We start from the raw sequence: 21,802 nt of genomic DNA, 5'->3' as shown, positions 1-21,802 counted from the left end.
CTCTGTCTACACCCCTGCCCAGCACTCACCGGCACCGGCGGGAAGTGGAGCAACGTGGCCCCAGCCCACTCCACTCTGCCAGCTCCCGGTCGTGGCACTCCGCTTCCCGCTGCCGGTGAGTGTAGGGACATTGGGGAAAGGACGCCCCCTACACTCACTGGCAGCGGGAAGCGGAGCGCCACGGCTGGGAGCTGGCGGAATGGAGTGGGCTGGAGCCGGGCTGCTCCACTTCCGCTGCTGCCAGTGAGTGCGGGGAGGGATCCCTTTCCCCAAGCCCCCTCCCCCGAGCAACATGGCTGGGGCTGGGGCGAGGGAAGCGGAGCGGGCTGCTCCTGGCCCCCCCGCTAATCCCCCGGGCCACTCTGGGCCTGCGGGGCCCCCAAAAGTGCCCCCCCCCAGCTCCTGCCTCCAAGACCCTGCGGAGTGGGGGGGTGGAGGCCTGCTTTACTGCGTTGTAGGTAAACCTGTGTTATATTGGGTCGCGTTATATCGGAGTAGAGGTGTACTTAGATTCACTAAGCCAGCATAAACCAGTTTCTTTATTACCTTACTGGTTACTCAGAAGTCTAAACAACACAGTTCCCTTAAAGTGATCCAGCCTCAGGCCTCCATCCAGGTACCCACATCAAATATGATGAAAATTTTTGTAAATCTTATTTCATCATATAAAAGAAAAGGTTCTACCAATCCCAAAGGATTGGACACATTACCTCCCAGATTAACAAATGTTTCAGATCTTACACGCTACAGCCAATTCTTATTAACTAAACTAAAATGTATTAAAAAACAAAAGAGAGAGATTATGGTTAAAAGATCCATATACATACAGACATGAGTTCAATTCATTTAGGTGCAGATTCATAGCAGAGATAGTAAGCTTCCTAGGTGCAAAGAGTTCTTTCAGAAATAGTTCATAGTTTATAGTCCAATGTCCAAATATCATATTCAGGACATACCAGCATAACTGGGACCTCAGTATTGCAACTCAAACTTCTCTGATGAAGTTTAAACAGATCTCAGATGACAGAATCAGGACCCAAGGATCTTTTATATAATTTCATGTCTTTTGAGAAGTTGGAATTCCTCAGGGAACAAAAGGTAATTAGGATGGCTTTGAAGGAGGTCCATCACCAGTACTTAGGTATACGAATTAACAGAAGGCTATTTGCTTGTTCCTCCACCATTCACAGTACATTTCAAAGAGAGATGAATACTGAGATATCCTGTGTTTACAATTAATTTATGTGACGGGATGTTTTTTTGACCTCTGAATTATCAGAATACAGCATAGACAGGGACTGTTTATTACATTGTCCCCCCCTACTTATACATATGTAAATACACAAAAACACAAACATTATCTCCCCACATGTCTTCTGTGGGTTATTTATTTTGCAGGATGTTCAACCCTTTCTAGCCATGTGTCACACACACATTTTATTATTACCGTTCTTAAAAATCAGTGTCAAAGATCTGTTGATATTTGGTTAACCTTCATGTGGCTAGTTGGATTTACTGCATTGAAATATTATTCTCTCCTCCTTCCTCCCTCCCTCTGTTGAGTGAGAGCACCATTAATATTCAGAATCCAGAACAGCCTGTGCTTGCCAAAAAATATCTCCTGTCATCACAGGCAGATTTGTGCCTTCAGTGGATTATTTATGAGGAACGTGAATTAAGACAATAAGCAAGTTGCTGCATGAACAACAAAACTGATTAGTTCAGCAAGAAGGTTTCAAGATGTTTCTTATTCTGTCAACCTTTTGATTTAAGGTGAATATCTCCTATATCTGACACAGAAGCACTGAGAGTTGATCCCTCAATCCTTAGAAGGAGATGGAGTAAATTTCATCCTATATGAGCGCATATATTTGGATGAGAACAAAAGGACTCATTATTCACTATTGGTTATTTGCTAGCCATTCATTGCTTTCTTGTTTACAAAGTTCCAGTCACCCAGTCAGGGAGCAGAAACAATTTAATGAGTCTGAAGTGACCAATCTTACACGACAAATAACAGAATATTGGAAGAAAATAATGGACAGTGCTGAAGTTTTTCTGCACAAACTCTTCGGACAATTATAGTGAATAATAATGTGTCAGATTTAATGACCATTCATGAACAATTTACCCACAGAAAAAAAGGTCTAAATTCATCATAAAACATAATCACACCAAATTATTCGGCCAGCTCTACTGAAGAACTCAAGACTGGGAGTCTCACAGACTTTCAGAAGGGAACATCGTGATCATCTAGTCTGACCTCCTGCACATTGCAGGCCACAGAACCTCACCCACTCCTGAAATAGACCCCTAACCTCTAGCTGAGTTACTTTAAAGGCTTCAGGTTATAGAGAATTCACCATTTACACTTGTGTAAACCTGCAAGTGATCCATGCTCCATGCTGCAGAGGAAGGCAACCCACACCTCTCCCCCCCCACACCAGGGTCTCAGCCAATCTGATCTCAACCAATCTGACCTCAACCAATGAGCTGTTCAGCAGTGGGCAGGAGGCGCTGGGAGAAGGGGGCAGAGTGGGGAAAGGAAGAGGCAGAATGAGGGTGGGGCTTTGGGGAAGGGGGCAGCACGGAGGGAGGTGGAGCACCCATCCAGAAAAATGAAATTCGGTGCCTGTGAGTTCGACCTTGAGCATGATACCTGGGAAACAATTCTCAGAGCCCTCCCCATCTAGCAGTGTGGGATTTTTGCTACTGGCAGTCACTGATGGGCCACATGCCATAGTAGGCATCCCCATCATACATTCCCCTCCATAAACTTGTCAAGCTCAGTCTTTAAGCCAGCTAGGCTTTTTGCCCCCACTGCTCCTCTGATGGTTAGAAACCTTCATCTAATTTCAAGCCTAAACTTGTTGATGGCCAGTTTATATCCATTTGTTCTTGTGTCCACAATGGTGCTTAACTTTATTAACTCTTCTCTCTCCCTGGTACAGTATTTATCCCCCTGATGTATTTATTGAGATCAATCATATCCCTCCTCAGCCTTCTTTTGGTTATGCTAAACAAGCTAAGCTCTTCGAGTCTCCTCTCCTAAGGTAGGTTTTCTGTTCCTCGGATCATCCTAGTAGCCCTTCTCTGCACCTGTTCCATTTTGAATTAATCTTTTCTTCAACATGGGATACCAGAATTGCACACAGTAATCCAGATGAGGTCTCACCAGTGCCTTGTGTAATGATAGTAACACTTCTCTGTCTCTCTTGGAAATACCTCACATGATGCATCCTAGGACTGCATTAGCTTTTTTCACGGCCGCATCACATTGACAGCTCATAGACATCCTGTGATCAACCAGTACACCCCGGTCTTTATCCTCCTCTGTCACGTCCAACTGATAAGTCCCCAGCTTAGAGCAAAAATTCTTGTTGTTAGTCCCTAAATGTATGACCTTGCACTTTGCACTGTAAAATTTCATCCCGTTTCTCAAAAAGAAAAGGAGTACTTGTGGCACCTTAGAGACAAACAAATTTATTTGAGCATAAACTTTTGTGAGCTACAGCTTACTTCATCAGATGCATACCTGTAGCTCACGAAAGCTTATGCTCAAATAAATTTGTTAGTCTCCAAGGTGCCACAAGTACTCCTTTTCTTTTTGCGAATACAGACTAACACGGCTGCTACTCTGAAACCTGTCATCCCATTTCTGTTACTCCAGTTTACAAGGTCATCCAGATCTTCTTATATGATATTCCAGTCCTCCTCTATATTGGCTATACCTCCCAACTTTGTGTCATCTGCAAATTTTATTAGCACACTCTCACTTTTTGTGACAAGGTCACTAATAAAAATGTTAAATAAGATTGGTCCCAAGACCGATCCCTGAGGAACTCCACTAGTAACCTCCCTCCGGCCTGAAAATTCATCTTTCAGTATGACCTGTTGTAGTTTCTACTTTAGCCAGTTCTTTATCCACTTTTCAGTTTTCATATTAATCCCCATCTTCTCCAATTTAACTAACAATTTCCCATGTGGAACTCTATCAAATGCCTTACTGAAATCCAGGTAGATTAGGTGTACTGCATTTTCTTTACCTAAAAAATGAGTTATCTTCTCAAAGAAGGAGATCAGGTTTGTCTGGCACGATCTATCTTTTATAAAATCATACTGTATTTTATCCCAATTATAGTTCACTTCTATATCCATAACTACTTTCTCTTTCAAAATGTGTTCCAATACCTTGCATGCAACTGAGGTCAAACTAACAGGCCTGCAGTTTCCTGGATCACTTTTTTTCCCTTTCTTAAAAATAGGAACAGTATTAGTAATTCTCCACTCACAGGGTACGACCTCTGAATTTTCAGATTAAATAAAGATGCTTGCTATTGGTCTTGCAATTTCATGTGCCAGTTCCTTTAATATTTTTGGATAGAGATTTGACTTCCACCTTGGATGTGGTAATTTCTATCTCCATATCCTCATTGCCATTAGCCTTCCTGCCACGACCCCTTAGATCTTCATTAGCCTCATTAAAAACTGAGGCAAAGTATTTGTTTAGGTGTTTGGGCCATGCCTAGATAACCTTCAGTCTCCACCCCATCCTCAGTGCTTAGTGGTCCCACTTCTTCTTTCTTGTTTTCTTCTTAGTTATATGGCTATAGAACCTTTTACTGTTGGTTTTAATTCCCTTTGCAAGGTCTAACTCTGCTTGGCTTTTGGCAGTTCTCACTTTATCCCTTTATCACTTTCTGACCACCAAGAGATAGCATTCCTTGCTCATCCCTCCCATCTTCCATTCCTTGTAGGCTTTCTGATTTGAGATGCTTGCTCATCCAACTTGGTCTGCAACCCTTCCCTACATTTTTTTTCCCCCTTGCTGGGGGTGCAGGCTTCAGATAGCTTCTGCAACTTTGACTTAAAGTAATTCCAAGCCTCCTCCACATTCAGATTCTTGAGTTCTTCAGTCCAGTCCACTTCCCTAACTGATTTCCTTGACTTATTAAAGTTATTAACTTTATTAAACTTATTAAAGTTAGCTCTTTTGAAATCAAAGATCCTGTTGCAGGGATATTTTTGTTTATCCTTCCATTTAGTTTTATAGAATCATAGAAGATTAGGGTTGGAAGAGACCTCAGGAGGTCATCTAGTCCAACCCGCTGCTCAAAGTAGGACCAGACCCAAGTAAATCATCCCAGCCAGGGGTTTGTCAAGCCAGGCCTTTAAAACCTCTAAGGCTGGATCCAGGAGTTTAAACTGGATTAACTCATGAGCAGTCAAACAAAGGTTGTCCTCTCCACCAAGCTCTTCTATGAGGTCCTCACTACTCACCAATACCAAATCTAAACAGGCATCACCACTTGTTGGATTAGCAACTATTTGGTGAAGAAATCTGTCAGCTATCTGCATTCCATAAGAACGGCCATACTGGGTCAGACTAATGGTCCATCTACTCCCATATCTTGTCTCCTGACAGTGGCCAATGCTAAATGCTTCAGAGGGAATGAACAGAACAAAGCAATTAGCGAGAGATCTGTTCCCTGTCATCCAGTCCCAGCTTCTAGCAGTCAGAGGTTTAGGGACACCCAGAGCAGGGGTTGCGTCCCTGACCATCTTGGCTAATAACCATTGATGGACCTATCTTTCATGAACTTATCTAATTATTTTTTGAACCCAGTTATATTGTTTTTGTCCTTCACAACATCCCCTGGCAACAAGTTCCACAAGTTGACTGTGCGTTATGTGAAGAAGTACTTCCTTATGTTTGTTTTAAACGTGCTGCCTATTAATTTCATTGGGTGACCCTGGTTCATGTGTTATGTCAAGAGATAAATAACACTTCCTTATTTACTTTCTCCAAACCAGCCATGATTTTATAGACCTCTATCATATTCTTCCTTAGTTGTCTCTTTATACATAAGAACGGCCATACTGGGTCAGACCATCTGGCTCACTGGTCTTCCACATTGGCCAATGCCAGATGCTTCAGAGGGAATGAACAGAACAGGCAATCATTGAGTGATCCATCCCCTTTCATTCATTCCCAGCTTCTGGCAATCAGAGTTTAGGGACACCCAGAGCATGGAATTGCATCCCTGACCATCTTGGCTAATAGCCATTGATGGACCTATCCACCGTGAACTTATCTAATTCTTTTTTAAATCCCGTTATAGATTTGGCCTTCACAACATCTCCTGGCAATGAGTTCTACAGATTGACTATGCATTGTGTGAAAAAGTACTTCCGTTTGTTTTAAATCTGCTGCCTATTAAGACTCCTGGTTCTTGTGTTATGTGAAGGAGTAAATAACATTTCCTTATTCACTTGCTCCACATCATTCACAATTTTATAGACCTGTATCATATTTCCTCTTAGTCGTCTCTTTTCCAAGATGAATAGTCCCAGTCTTTTTAATCTCTCCTCTTATAGAAGCTGTGCCCTTAATCACTTTTATTGCCCTTCTCTGTACCTTTTCTTATTCTAATATCTTTTTTGAGATGACGAGAGTGAGGTGAGGTGAGGTGAGTGAGGTGAGTGAGGTGACGAGATGAGTGGAGATGAGAACTGCATGAGATGAGAGGAGAGATGAGTGAGGTGACGAGAACTGCATGCAGTATTCAAGGTGTGGGTGTACCGTTGATTTATATAGTGGCATTTTGATATTTTCTTTCTTATTATCTATTCCTTTCCTAATGGTTCCTAATGTTCTGTTAGCTTTTTTGCCTACACTGCACATTGAGCAGACGTTTTCAGAGAACTATCCACAATGACTCCAAGATCTCTTTCTTGAGGGGTAGCAGCTAAGTTAGATCCCACCATTTTATATGTATAGCTGGGATTATGTTTTCCAGTGTGCATTACTTTGCATTTATCAACATTGAATTTCATCTGCCATTTTGTTACCAAGTCACCCAATTTTGTGAGATTCCTTTGTAATGCTTCACAGTCTGCTTTGGACTTAACTATCTTGAGTAATTTAGTATTGTCTGCAAACTTTGCCACCTCACTGTTTACCTCTTTTTCCAGATCATTTATGAGTATGTTGAAGAGCACAGGTCCAAGTACAGATCCTAAGGGGAACCCACTATTTCTCTCTCTGCACTGTGAAAACTGTCCATTTATTCTTACCCTTTGTTTCCTGTCTTTTAACCAGTTACTGCTCCATGAGAGGACCTTCCCTTTTATCCCATGACTTCTTTGCTTAAGAGCCTTTGGAGAGGGACCTTGTCAAAAACTTCCTGAAAGTCCAAGTATATTATATCAACTGGATCACCCTTCTCCACATACTTGTTGACACTATCATATAATTCTAATAGATTGGTGAGGCATGATTTCCCTTTATAAAAGCCATGTTGACTCATACACCACATATTGTGTTCATCTATCAGTCTGATAATTCTGTTCTTTACTATAGTTTCAGTCAGTTTGTCTGGTACTGAATTTAGACTTACTGACTGGTAATTGCCAGGATTACCTTTGGAGCCATTTTTAAACATTGGCGCCACATTAGCTTTCTGCCAGTCATCTGGTAAAGAACATGATTTAAGTGATAGGTCACATACCACAGTTGGTAGTTCTACAATTTCATATATTGGTTCCTTCAGACCTTGGGTGAATGCCGCCTGGTCCTGGTGACTTATTACTGTTTAATTTATCAGTTTGTTCCAAAACCTCCTCTATTGACACCTCAATCTGGGACAATTCAACAGATTTGTCATCTAAAAAGAATGGTTCAGGTGTGGGAATTTACCTCACATCCTCTGCAGTGAACATGGAGGTGAAGAATTCATTTAGCTTCTCTGTGACAGCCTTGTCTTTCTCAAGTGCTCCTTTAGTACCTCGATCATTCAGTGGCTTCACGACTTGTTTGGCACGCTTCCTGCTTCTGATGTATTTAAAAAAATTTTACTGATAGTGCTTGTGTCTTTTGCTAGCTGCTCTTCAAATTCTTTTTTGGCCTGCCAATTTATACTTTTACACTTGAGTTGCCAGAATTTATGCTCCTTTCTCTTTTCCTCCATAGGATTTGGACTTCCAATTTTTAAAAGATGTCTTTTTGTCTCTAACCTCCTTTAACCTATTTTAAATTTGGCTGATAAAGGTCTATATCCTCAGCTGCTGTAAACTGGTTTAGTTCTATTGAAGTCAGAGGATTTATGGTGACTTACACCAGCTGACAATCTTATTTCTGAATTTGTTAAACTGTCAGTTTCTCATGTCTGCTTGTTCACAAATTCTAATCCTTAGCAGTTCTATTCTGGGCTCAGAGAGAATGGTGTGAAATATTAAGCTGAGTGTTTTTCACTTGATATTTTTCCAGATTCTTTTGTGTCCCTGTAAATTCAGTCATTAGCATCTCTTTTGCAGGGACGTGTCTGTCTGCCTCTTTAATCAGCTAGACACAGTAATTATATATACATGTAAGAACAAGAATTTCTGTTTGGTTCCTGCAGAGCCTGGGCAACCAATTCTCATGCAACAGCTGGTTTGAAAAGGCTTGGTTGCTTGTTCTGTGTGTGTGTGTGTGTGTGTTTGATAGGCTGAGCAAGGCATGGTTGAAGAAGATGCTCCTTCACAGCTCCTTCTGTACTGGATGTAGCCAGACTATATGTTCAGGAGCTAAAACTTGCTTACCTGTATTTTAAAAAGAAAAGAAAAAAAATCCTGAAAGGAAGAATAAGGACTATGCAAATGTACAAGTGGTCTGGATGCTCTGCATCTTATTCCTTGTGTTGTTATGTTACTGCTGTGACAGAATGCACCCCTATTCACACCCTATACACTATTGTCATAATCTTTTTACAAAATATGCCTTGTAAGGTATCATTTGAAAACTAATAACTTATTGGTCAATAATATGATGGTAAAACATATGTAACAATGTTATACGTGAACTTATAAGCATAAGATGAAATCATGACTGAAGTGCATTTACTAGACAAGTCTGGAGAGTGGGTAAACTTGTTTCTCAAAGTCAAAGGACAAGTTGACACCTCGCCAGGTGTCATCAAATCTGATGGGCCATCAGCTATCAAGTGACTTTCTTTGGCAAGGAAAGGAGGCAGGAACAAACAGATCTGCATCTTAATAAACAACTTAGCAACTCCCCCCCACCAGACTCCATGTCTCCTTACTTTCAACTGAAAAAAAACTTTATGAGGGGGTCTGAGCTATCAAAGTGAGGGGCAGTCAAGTTATCTCTCTCTGTGTCCATCTCCCTCCTTACACCTAAGAAGATAAAAGAAATAGCCATTGTACTTTGAGGGAGGAGTCTGGACCTGAAGATTTTGATCAGTAATGCTGTTAGAAGGATGTGATAAGGACTTTACTTTGAATCAAGTATAGTTTGTTAAGTTAGGCACTAGGAAGCATTTTATCTTCATTTTTCTTGTAACCATTTCTAACTTTTATGCTTCGTTACTTGTACTTACTTCAAACCTATCTCTTTGTAGTTAAATAAACTTGTTTTATGCTTTACTTGAAACTAATCCTGTGCATTTAAATTAAATTGTCCGAGTAACTCCATTTAAGGTGGCAAGCTGTTGTGTATTGCTCTCTTAAAGGGACAATGGACCTAATATCTCTGGCTATCCAAGAGGCGGCTGGACGGTACAGAACATACATTGTTGGGGGAAAATCCAGGACTGGGAGCTTGTTGATTAACCAAGGCTGGTAAAAGCCAGAGGGTAAGCCAAGTGCAGCTGGCAGGCTGCAGTTACACATAGTCACTCAGTAGCACCTGCATGCTGGTGGCTGTTTGTGAGCAATCTAGGTTGGGAGGTCCAGCAGCAAGGCATTGCAGGGCATGCCAGATTACAGGGCTGATGATGACACAGCCCCTCATTGGTATGGCTTGCACCCCGGAATGTCACACTTGCTTTTGGATTTGTCCCTGAATTCAGCTAAGTTTTTTTGTGTCAGTTCTTACTCAGCTCAAAAGGTTTGGCAGGGGCACAAGAAAATGTATAACAGTTCACTTTATCTGCCACCAGTTCACAACTGTGACCATGTAGTTTGACACTGGTCTTGACCTATAGCTTGGCTGACTGGTAGTCTGGCCAACTGATTAAGGGTTTCAGCTAACTCCCGTTCAAGTCAGTAGGATAAATCCTTTAGACTTGAAATAGTAGGATCAGGGTCTATCATCCACAGCCTCAGAAACAACTCTGACATCATAATCAAAAAGGCTGACAAAGGAGGTGCTGTTGTCATCATGAATAGATCGGAATATGAACAAGAGGCTGCTCGGCAGCTCTCCAACACGAGTTTCTACAAGCCATTACCCTATGATCCCACTGAGAGTTACCAAAAGCAACTACAGCATTTGCTCAAGAAACTTCCTGAAAAAGCACAAGATCAAATCCGCACAGACACACCCCTGGAACCCCGACCTGGGATATTCTATCTACTACCCAAGATCCATAAACCTGGAAATCCTGGGCGCCCCATCATCTCAGCAATTGGCACCCTGACAGCAGGATTGTCTGGCTATGTAGACTCCCTCCTCAGGCCCTATGCTACCAGCACTCCCAGCTACCTTCGAGACACCACTGACTTCCTGAGGAAACTTCAATCCATCGGTGATCTTCCTGATAACACCATCCTGGCTACTATGGATGTAGAAGCCCTCTACACCAACATTCCACACAAAGATGGACTACAAGCCGTCAAGAACACTATCCCCGATAATGTCACGGCTAACCTGGTGGCTGAACTTTGTGACTTTGTCCTTACCCATAACTATTTCACATTTGGGGACAATGTATACCTTCAGATCAGCGGCACTGCTATGGGTACCCGCATGGCCCCACAGTATGCCAACATTTTTATGGCTGATTTAGAACAACGCTTCCTCAGCTCTCGTCCCCTAAAGCCCCTACTCTACTTGCGCTATATTGATGACATCTTCATCATCTGGACCCATGGAAAAGAAGCCCTTGAGGAATTCCACCATGATTTCAACAATTTCCATCCCACCACCAACCTCAGCCTGGTCCAGTCCACACAAGAGATCCACTTCCTGGACACTACAGTGCTAATAAATAATGGCCACATAAACACCACCCTATACCGGAAACCTACTGACCGCTATTCCTACCTGCATGCCTCCAGCTTTCACCCTGACCACACCACACGATCCATCCCCTCAGACAGAGACAAACCCCTCAGACAGAGACAAACACCTACAAGATCTCTGTCAAGCTTTCTTACAACTACAATACCCACCTGCAGAAGTAAAGAAACAGATTGATAGAGCCAGAAGAGTTCCCAGAAGTTACCTACTACAGGACAGGCCTAACAAAGAAAATAACAGAACGCCACTAGCGGTCACCTTCAGCCCCCAACTAAAACCCCTCCAACACATTATTAAGGATCTACAACCTATCCTAAAGGATGACCCAACACTCTCACAAGTCTTGGGAGACAGGCCAGTCCTTGCCTACAGACAGCCCCGCAACCTGAAGCAAATACTCACCAACAACCACATACCACACAACAGAACCACTAACCCAGGAACTTATCCTTGCAACAAAGCCCGTTGCCAATTGTGCCCACATATCTATTCAGGGGACACCATCACAGGGCCTAATAACATCAGCCACACTATCAGAGGCTCGTTCACCTGCACATCCACCAATGTGATATATGCCATCATGTGCCAGCAATGCCCCTCTGCCATGTACATTGGTCAAACTGGACAGTCTCTACGTAAAAGAATAAATGGACACAAATCAGATGTCAAGAATTATAACATTCATAAACCAGTCGGAGAACACTTCAATCTCTCTGGTCACGCAATCACAGACATGAAGGTCGCTATCTTAAAACAAAAAAACTTCAATTCCAGACTCCAGCGAGAAACCGCTGAATTGGAATTCATTTGCAAATTGGATACTATTAATTTAGGCTTAAATAGAGACTGGGAGTGGCTAAGTCATTATGCAAGGTAGCCTGTTTCCTCTTGTTTTTTCCTACCGCCCCCCCCCCCCCCCCCGATGTTCTGGTTTAACTTGGATTTAAACTTGGAGAGTGGTCAGTTTAGATGAGCTATTACCAGCAGGAGAGTGAGTTTGTGTGTGTATGGGGGTGGGGGGGATGTGAGAAAACCTGGATTTATGCAGGAAATAGCCCGACTTGATTATGTAAAGAGTTGTCACTTTGAATGGGCTAGCACCAGCAGGAGAGTGAATTTGTGTGGGGGGGTGGAGGGTGAGAAAACCTGGATTTGTGCTGGAAATGGCCCACCTGTTGATCACTTTAGATAAGCTATTACCAGCAGGACAGTGGGGTGGGAGGAGGTATTGTTTCATATTCTCTGTGTGTATATAAAGTCTGCTGCAGTTTCCACGGTATGCATCTGATGAAGTGAGCTGTAGCTCACGAAAGCTCATGCTCAAATAAATTGGTTAGTCTCTAAGGTGCCACAAGTACTCCTTTTCTTTTTGCGAATACAGACTAACACGGCTGTTCCTCTGAAACCTGCTTAAACCATTGTCATTTTTAAAAGAGCCTTCGCCATATCTTCCTGCAACATCACTTTCTGATGCCCCCATTAATTAATTCTAAACATCTCCCCAGATGAAGATGTTAATATATAATATCGTGTCCTTCCAACACAAGTGTTATTGGGGTGCCGGAATGGAGTGGGCCAGAGGGCCATGGCCCCATCACTTTTACTGGCTGCAAGGATGAGCGATGGGTGGGACGGGGTGGAGAGGAGTGAGTGGGGAGCGGTGCCTTGGGGAGAAGGGGCAGCCCCTTCCACATGGTGTCAGAGCTCAGCTTGTGTACCAATTTAGACCTAGTTATTTGAAGGGAGTATAAAATCAGTAACATCAATATATATCTAATGTATAGTTGTGCCCCTTCAGATTAGCTAGAAATGAAATTGTTTTGTTTTTAAAAGATCTTCTGTAGGTTTAGTTTCATGTCATTTAACATTTGAAAATGATCCCTGGTAATTGCAGTTGGAATTTATGCATGCAGGAAGTCAGTGGAAAAGAGAGGTGGTGATCATATGCAGATTTCCATTCTTCATGGGTTACAAAGACTCGGAACTTACAAAACTGGAGGGACAGGTGCTCAATTTCTTCTGCTAAGATGAGCTCTAGATGCTTTAGCAATTTAAAAGTAAGCTCATGTACATTTATACCACATTCTGATTTGTGACCAGAAGGGCAAAAAGCTTAAGCGGTTCCAGGATAATTAATTGTGTTGTAACATCTCCAATTGGCTGGTTGTAGAATGATTTGGGAGGATTGTTATGCTGATCCTGAGAAATGCTGCACGTACTTAGCTTGGCCCTTGAAAACTAGGCTACAAGTCCCCTTAAAGATCATGTAGTTATCAGGCAGTCCATGCTGCAATACAGACCTGCAGAAATAGAGCTAAGGATGAATGAAGTGCTATTATCCCCTTGTTTAAGGGGATCTGAGGCACAGAGAGACTAAGGCTCACATCCTCAAAGGGGTGCTTAACTCCCATTCATTTCAATGGAAGTTAGGTGCTTACCTTTGAGAATCTGGGCCTAAGTGACTTGCCCAAATTCACAGGAAGTCTGTGGGAGAGCAGGGAATTGAATCCAATACCAAGGCTGCGCCCTAACCACTGGGCTATCCTTCCTTCCCAACTTACTATGCAGTTGTACAAAAAGGTATAGGGATTGTTTTTAAAAGGTGCCTGGGGTCTACACTGCAGTAAAATAACCTGCAGTACCAAGTCACATAGACATTTTGGCCATGTAGACATTTGGGCTCGGGTTCTGAGATCCACATCCGTTGTGGGGTGTCAGACCTGGGCTCCAGCCTAAGCTGGAATGCTGCAGTTTTTAACCCCATAGCCTGAGCTCTCTGAGTCCAGGTCAGCTGATCCAGGCCCTCTGCAGCTGTTACGGTCTTTAGTGCAGTGTGGACAAAGACCAAGTGCTGAATTGCCCAGTACTTTCAGGTGAACACTGTGGCACAGTGGTGGAGTGATGAAGTTAAACTTTGATCAGCCACTGTCTACATTTCACTTTAGTTAATAAACAAAGCTGTTGATGTTTCCAGTGCACTCTGCATGGCATTTTACACAGTGCTGAAATTCATTCTTACCTGTCATAAGTTCATTTACAAATAGGTTTTGGACCGTAACTTTTTAGCAATATAAAATAGAAAGCATTTCCTGTAGGGTGAGGCAATCTTGAACATGGAATTAACTTGATTGTGTTCAAAGGGGGGAAAACACAACATCGTAGGATGCTTTCCTCTGAATTTTTGGGTACACGTTTTGATCTCAAAATAAATTGGCCTCCATTTAAAATGATCCTCCTTGTATGGGGAACATTTTCTGGATTCTGATTACCATCTTTTTGTTTTGTTATACAACCCTCACCACTTTGTAACCAATACTGGTTAGACTGTAAGCTTTTCAACGTAGGGATTCTCACGTATTTGTATAGTGTCCAGCACAGTCATGGTCTGGGGCCTCGAGCCACTACTGTACTATAAATAATAACAAATAGCAAGTAATTTAAAAATAGAGGAACAACAAAGTTTGATTTCTTTCAAGCAAAGTAGCTGACTCACAGAGAGAACACAAGGTAACTAATATACCCTATTACACTAGTTCCTTGAATGTTCTCAATGACGCTAATAAACAAAGGAGGACCTAACAGAAAGACAGCTGTGCTTATTTCAACTTCATAAGATCACATGTTACTCAAATAGCAAAGGCAAGTATTGCTAAGGAAAAGTGTTTTCAGTATCCAAAACACTGGGACAGTTATTTTTTGGTAAGTTTATTTCACAATATCTGTTTCAAGACTCCTTAGACATCTGTTAATAGCCCCTTCAGCTTTCTGAATTGCAGTTCCCAGTTTTACGTGATTAGCCTGAGAATGTTTTTGTTCGTTTTTAGCGTTCCACATGCCAGCTTATAATTAAGAACTGTTTATAATTAAGACAATAAAAAGTTGCTTCTGTTTGCCTAGTCTACAAAAATGGATCAGGAATTGCTTTCTGAAGAATTGCTTTCCCCATATATTCGTTTTTCCTTCTGTGGCAGGCTGATGAATTCTGAGAACACACTTTTACTAGCCAGGGAAGAGGAGAGCGTCAAGTATGAACGGACCTTCATGGCATCTGAATTTATTGAGTGGCTGATCCAGGAAGGAGAAGTCACAACAAGGACTGAGGCAGAACAACTTGGCCGTAGACTGTTGGAGCATGGGATTATACAGCACGGTGAGGAATTTACTGCTTGGTAACAAAAAGCTACACTCTTTACAACACTTTTTCCATGCAGGATCATGTAAAGAGGTTGCAGATCGCGCTGTTTGGCTCTAAAACATTTCCAATTCTAACTCCTATCTAAATGATAGATGGTTGTATACTTATTTTTAAGAAAGGGTTGAATTTTCAAAAGCACTCAAAACCACTAGAATTTGGGTTTGAGTTGCTAGTAACAAATAAGTAATGAATAAAAGGCAACCTTTTATTTGGTGGTGAATAATTAAACAGTGGAAGTCATTGCCCTAGGACAGGGATCGGCAACCTTTGGCACGCAGTCCGTCAGGGAAATCTGCTGGCAGACTGGGATGCTTTTTTACCTGCAGCGTCCGCAGGTTCGGCCAATCACAGCTCCCACTGGCCACGGTTCGCCATTCCAGGCCAATGGGGGCTGCGGGAAGCGGCGGCCAGCACATCCCTCGGTCCATGCCGCTTCCCGCAGCCCCCATTGGCCTGGAATGGCAAACTGCAGCCAGTGGGAGATGCAGTCGGCCGAACCTGCGGACGCTGCACGTAAACAAACCGGCCCGCCAGCGGATTTCCCTGACGGGCCACTTGCCAAAGGTTGCCGATCTCTGCCCTAGGATATAATTGAGGTAAATAGCTTAGTAAGAGTCAAAGGATTAGAGCCATAAATAAGGAGAGTTACACTAAATTACGCTAGCTAGAATAAAAATTACAAGCTTTATAAATCCTCACGCTTCAGGACATGGGCATATCATAATCTGATATCAGAAAAGAATGTCCCTATCCCTATCGTATTGCACAGTTGGCCAGGTATATTTGGAAAAGGATGGGGAAACCACTTTCACCTGAAACATTATTACAGTTAGTCCTGCACTGTGAGGTCTTTGAAGGAGGGATTTAGTATCTGTTCAGTGCCCAGCACAGTGGGGCTCCTTGATGCTACTGGCACAACATAACTTGCTACAATAAGGGTAAAGCTCAGCTGTGCAAGTGACAGAGCTTTCTTGGGGGCAGCCCAAGACCGTGGAATGAACTCCCCCAGGAACTAAGGACCCTCACAAACCTCACCACCTTGTGCTCTAAGTGCAAGGCGAATCTCTTTGATCTTACCTTTTCTAACATAAACATATACCAACACGTGTGTGTGTGTAAATATTAAAAAAATAAATCTAGACCACTTCACTGTACGTACTTCTCCCCCTAGAGAGGGGATGAGAGAACAGACATGTGACATGTGTTAGTCATATTGCTTAATGTGCTACTGGAAGGTGCTCAGATGCTACAATGATGAGCACGGCATAAGACCTGTATAGATTAGAACACAGTACAGATTTAACAATAATAGGTAGCTGCATGAAGCAGGGTCTTTTTGTTGTTCTATGACAATACCTGTAACCTCAAGGAAGGAAAAGGCCTGGTGTTATAAAGTACTTCTACAGTTTCTTTGTGACTTTAATCAAGTGCAAAGTTTGTATTTACCTTGTAATTAACAGCAGCTACTTCTGAATGTTTACAAGAGGCAGCTTCAATTCTATAATTACCCTTGGTGCTGATTTATAGAGTGCCACCAGGTTAGGACTTAGTGCAAAGTGAAAATATTTCCCCCTCCTCTCTACAGCAACAATTATTTCATTTGTATTTTTACCCTGAGCTGTTTCTATATGTAGATACAGGGTGAGCTGGTTTAAAAAAAAATTGGATTCACGGTTGAAATGTGTTCAGAGGAAAGAAAATCAGGATGTGATTTATTGCAAAGCAAGCATTGTTCTCATTAACAGAATCCAAGGAATAACGAAGGGTCACCCTCGGGAGCCCTGTGTGGGTGCACAAAGATCCTCTCTTGCACCCTTGCAAGGGACTGCACGCGGTATGGCTGGAAGGTGCAGTTCCTGCTCCCACTGAGTGCCCCTGAGGCACTAGTTCATTGTAAAGGGGGAGAGGTGATGTGAAGGTGTTTCCTTTTCCCACACCAGCCAGTACGTACAAGGGGTAGTTTGCTGGACCTACTGGTGTATGCTGCCTGGGTAAGCCCAGTCAACCAGGCTTTCTCCTGGTTGATTCTGGATACAGTGAGTTCCTCCACACCCATCTAGTCTACTTAGTTCTGTTCCTAGTCCTACGCCTGGTCCGTCTGTCTCCAGTGGGCTAAAGGGTGCCAAGAGCACAGTCTACCCGGGAATTCGTAGCAAGTCTGTTGATTCAGTTTTGAAACCCGTGAACCTTTATTGATCACTCAAGGGCAATGAAAATCAGTAGCTGAACATAGGTGGTCATCTCATAAAGCTAGAGCAGAATTGTACCCAATGTAAGTGAAACACTGAGATCCTTATTCACCTTTATTGGACAAAGGTAAATTCCATTAACTTCTTAGAGATTTTGCTTGCATAAAGATGGAATAAAAACTGAATCAGAGCCTGGGGACTTAGCATTATATTTGGGAATACTTTGGGCACTCTTAAAACAGAAGTTCGTTTTATAAGGATATTCTGTCCTACAGGTTTCACTAAAGCTGTTTGTTTGGATAGGGTTGGAAATTATTTGGTGAAAGATTAACATAGACGATTACAGATTGAGCTATAACAAGTGGATGTATCTATGTATCTTACTAAGTCGTTGCAGTTTAGTTTTCCTTAATAGTGGAGCTAGACTTGAGAGCTTTTCTTTACTAAATTTTAAACTCAGACTGTAACAGTGGGTATGTAATATTCTGTTTGTTCCCCCTGAATTCTAAGTCAAGTGCACTCCATTTACCAGTAAAAACAGTATTTTTCCCCACTGCCAGCATAGTGCGTTTATTCTGGAACCTGAACACCAAACTATGTTCCTTGTGCTTTCTTTGTCATCATCTATAAAGTTTCACTTGACACTAATTGACATCCTTGTTGGCAGTACAAGCAGCAAGGACATGGATTGAATAGGAATGGAGAATGAAATTCCTCCTTTCCCTAAAGGTGATCTCTAGCGAACAATATTGTTGAATATGCATGAAGCAGAATAAAAAACATTTTGCTCTTCTATTTTTTTTATTATACTGCCTCTGCAATCATAAGTATGATAGAACTAGTCTTAATCAAGGTAATTTTCCATCTATAACTAAATAGTGCCGGTTTATTTATTGATACCTGTTCTCATTCCGGTGACTTCAGAAAAATATTTTGCAGCTGAGGCAGTATTTGACTCTTCTTATATGCAGAGCACAATTTCCTGTCATGTTTGTCTTCATTTTAATCAGTCAGCCTCAAACCAGATTTCACACAGGAAGCTATTAACTATGCTTAATTTTAAAAGGGAAACTAGGTGTTTAAAAGGAATTATGCAAATGTCGTAGAAAGGTGAAACGTTTCAACTTCAGAAGTGTTGTACTATAGCCAGTTGATAAACAACTTGGGGTAAATTTTCAAAAGGACCTCAGACTGACCTCCCTTTGTGCTTTGCACACACTATGATTGAATTTGAAAATGGCCTTGTTAACATCTACAGGATTTGTACAAGCAAATGTGGTTTCATATGAGTATTCTACTTTGTGTATGCAAGTCATGGTTCACAAAAATTGCATGCCCTAATAGAGGTCATAGCCTGAAAATTTGTCCCTTTGTGTACTAGGGCAGCATATCCTGTACATCTCTTAATGCTTGAGTGGCCACTGACAATTATCTGTATTTAGTCTGCCTTTGCAACCACTGATTAAATTAATCAGATGATTGGAGCAAAGATTCTATAAAGGAATGAGAAGTATGTCTGTGCATGCATAAAACTAAAAGAGCACAGGACAAATTTTGCAGCTTTATAAAATTCCACTTCTTAAGACATCTGGACACACTGAATGCTTTAACGTTCAGACATAAGAGTTTTTTTACACACAGGGAATCTGTCATATTTTATCTAGAGTTGGAAGCACTGGGACAGATTATCTGCTGTGACTAAAATTCTCTCAGTTCAATGGGCGGCAGAGGGGTGAGAGGAGGTGTGAGGGAGCTAGTTACAGCTCTCAGTTTGCCCAGTTCTGCAGTAGGTTAGAGTAGTCCCCAAGCTGCTCTAATCCAGGGGTTTCCAAACCTTTGTCCCTGAGGTCCCCCCGTGCAGCTGCAATAGCCACCGAAGCCCACTATTAACACTTCTTGAGGAAAATTATTAATGATATTTATTATTATTATTTTAGTTTATTTTAATTATTACATTCATATAAACTATAACACTTTAAATAAACAATGTACATGTACATGTTTCCTTTTCATTTTAATGTGAACAATTGTAATGACAGAAATCCCTAGCACTCAAAGCAGTGTTTCAAGATCTTTGTAACCAAACAGGTTTAGTAAAACTATACTTTAAAAAAATGTTGAGAGCAAAATGCGGTGTTCAAAGAGGCAAAACATAATTTTGTCTAAAACTGAACAGTAAGCAACACAATGTTAAGAAAATTGTTAAAAACCACATTGTGTTATTATTTGATTTTCAAACAAAATAGTTGCCAACTTTGAACATTATATTGTGTTTTCAGTTTCCTTTTTAGTGTAAAATTTGGATTTCTGTGCTAAGTAAAGACCCAACCCAAGTCTCTACTAATTAGAAAAAAAACAAATATTGTAAATAAAATATAAAATAACTTATAGACCAGTAGTCTTTTTAATGGGATGGATGTGCCTGCTTCTCCTTGCTCAGTTTTTCCAGCTGGGGACATATGTTAGTGAGGTTCAACCTGATCTCATCTACAATTTTCAGTCTTTCAGCCAGCTCAGGGTGCAGGCAGGGGTATCTGGGGGCTATGTTCAAAGAGGAGGGTAGCTCTGGGTGCAGGCAAGAGTGTATATGAGGGTGCAGGCAGGAAGTAGCTGGGGTTGTGTGCAGAGTAGGGTAGCTCAGGGTGCAGGCAGAGGTGTAGCTCAGCGTGTCGGGAGGGGCTGTGTCCGAGGGGGTGCTGCTGCAGGGCCAGGCTGTGTACCCAGTCCCTAATTGGCACAGTGGGGCAGCTCCACTCCTTGTGGCTGTGTGCGCGCTAGGCGGGGTCATGTCATCCTACCCAGTCACTGTGACCACCAGCACTCAGTGGTTCACGGGCACCGAGGACTACACCTACCTGAGCCTGGAGGGTGTGGCGGCCATTACCCAAGCCATGTGGGGAAACTGATCTGGATGCACAGAGCGCCTGGCGTCGCCACTTGCTCTGCCAAAACTCCACCCATGATGGCAGACCACCCGGGACTGTGTCAATGCCCACCTTTGGACCGTGGCCTACGGTTTGGGAACCCCCGCTCAACAGATCTCTAAGGAGGGGGGAGGGGCTACAACATCAGTTAGCACATCATGGCATGTTTTTTCTGCTGAGGGATGTGGCCAGTCCCCCAAAAGACTGCTTTTAGCACATGCTAGCTTGATATGTGACCTACTCCATTACAAAGGTACAGCAATGTGAGCCTCATGGCTCGTTCCTCCTGGAATCCTGTCAGGATCCCAGGACCACAGGACCAACATACTAGGAAGCATTCCTGCTTCCTGTACAAGACTTGCTGGAGAAGGATTTGGTCCTTAATTTGCTAACTTCAAGGTCAGCATGTTAGCAGTTTGCCTGGCCCTTGTAATATAAATTAATGCTGCATGGTTAGGTGAGGAGAATAAATGTGGTTGATACTGCAAAGATTGGCATGTGAGTGTTCCTCCTCTTTCACCCAGAGCCCCATGGATACGGAGTTGCAGGACTGTATACATATCTTCAGGCTTGCAGTCAGTCAAGCTGAAGGTCTGGGATCAGATCAAGATCAAGGGATCTCAACCTGATAAGCGCTTTCCCTTTTAGATCTGGTTCATATTGGGAGAGGGAAGTCCTCTCCTATGACACCACTTGTGTTTGCCAGGCAGTAGTTGCATATGCTCTGTGGCAGTGTCTTAAAATAGTATATTTTTAAATGCTTTAAAAATTCTCACCAAATTTAGACACATATTGATTTTACTTCATTGTGTATGCAGTACAGCTTGTGCTTGTATCCAGTTCCACCTTATAAGAAATGCAGTACCTAGGAAGCAACATTCAATCTCTTGTTTCTATGCCAGATTACTCATCTCTTTCAGTGTTCCTGCTTGCCAGGCTGCTGCTTACATTTGGATGCCTGTATTTTGGATTATTTTCTCCTGGATTCACTGGGTCTGATTGTCTTGTGCCCTGCACCTTGTGTCGTCACTGACTGAAGTTCAAAGTGAATATAAAATGCTACCAAATCAGGTAGCACTTTGCCCTGGTGTCAACCACTACAGGCAGCGTAGGGCAGTACAGAACAGGGCCCAGAATACCCTTGCATATTACTATTATTATATTTATGATGTTACTTCCCTGCTTTTTTCCAAATTAAATCTCATTTGTTGTTTTCTCCCCATGCTTTTTGTCTCCCTATTTCCCTTTGAATTAGTCCTCTGTCGTGACTCGTGTTAAGTCCTCTCAATTTAGTATCTTCTGTGAGTTTCATTAATATGCTGTTTGCAATCTCCTCCAAATCAGTAAAGAAGATCGTACCTGTGAAGCTAAAAGTCTTCTTCCAACTCTTTTGTAGAACTAAGACATAGTTTAGAAACAAGAGTAAGGAAATGGATGACTTTAGGTTCTGTCTTCCATTACTAGTCCCTTT

General features: G+C 42.2%; 1 protein-coding gene across 1 annotated transcript in view; it reads left to right on the top strand.

Moving 5' to 3' along the window:
- The window catches only part of DEPTOR (DEP domain containing MTOR interacting protein), a 135,711-nt gene that overhangs the window by 52,696 nt on the left and 61,213 nt on the right, over window positions 1–21,802 (top strand). Inside the window, exon 5 of the mRNA XM_048841560.2 lies at window positions 14,995–15,173. Within this exon, the coding sequence (XP_048697517.2) occupies window positions 14,995–15,173 (179 nt within the window). The remainder of the gene's footprint in view (window positions 1–14,994; window positions 15,174–21,802) is intronic.

This window comes from Caretta caretta, chromosome 2, assembly GCF_965140235.1.
Source record: "Caretta caretta isolate rCarCar2 chromosome 2, rCarCar1.hap1, whole genome shotgun sequence".
NCBI classification, from domain to species: Eukaryota; Metazoa; Chordata; order Testudines; family Cheloniidae; genus Caretta; species Caretta caretta.
Note: the sequence above shows the minus strand (reverse complement) of the source record. Positions and strands in the feature narration are given on the sequence as shown.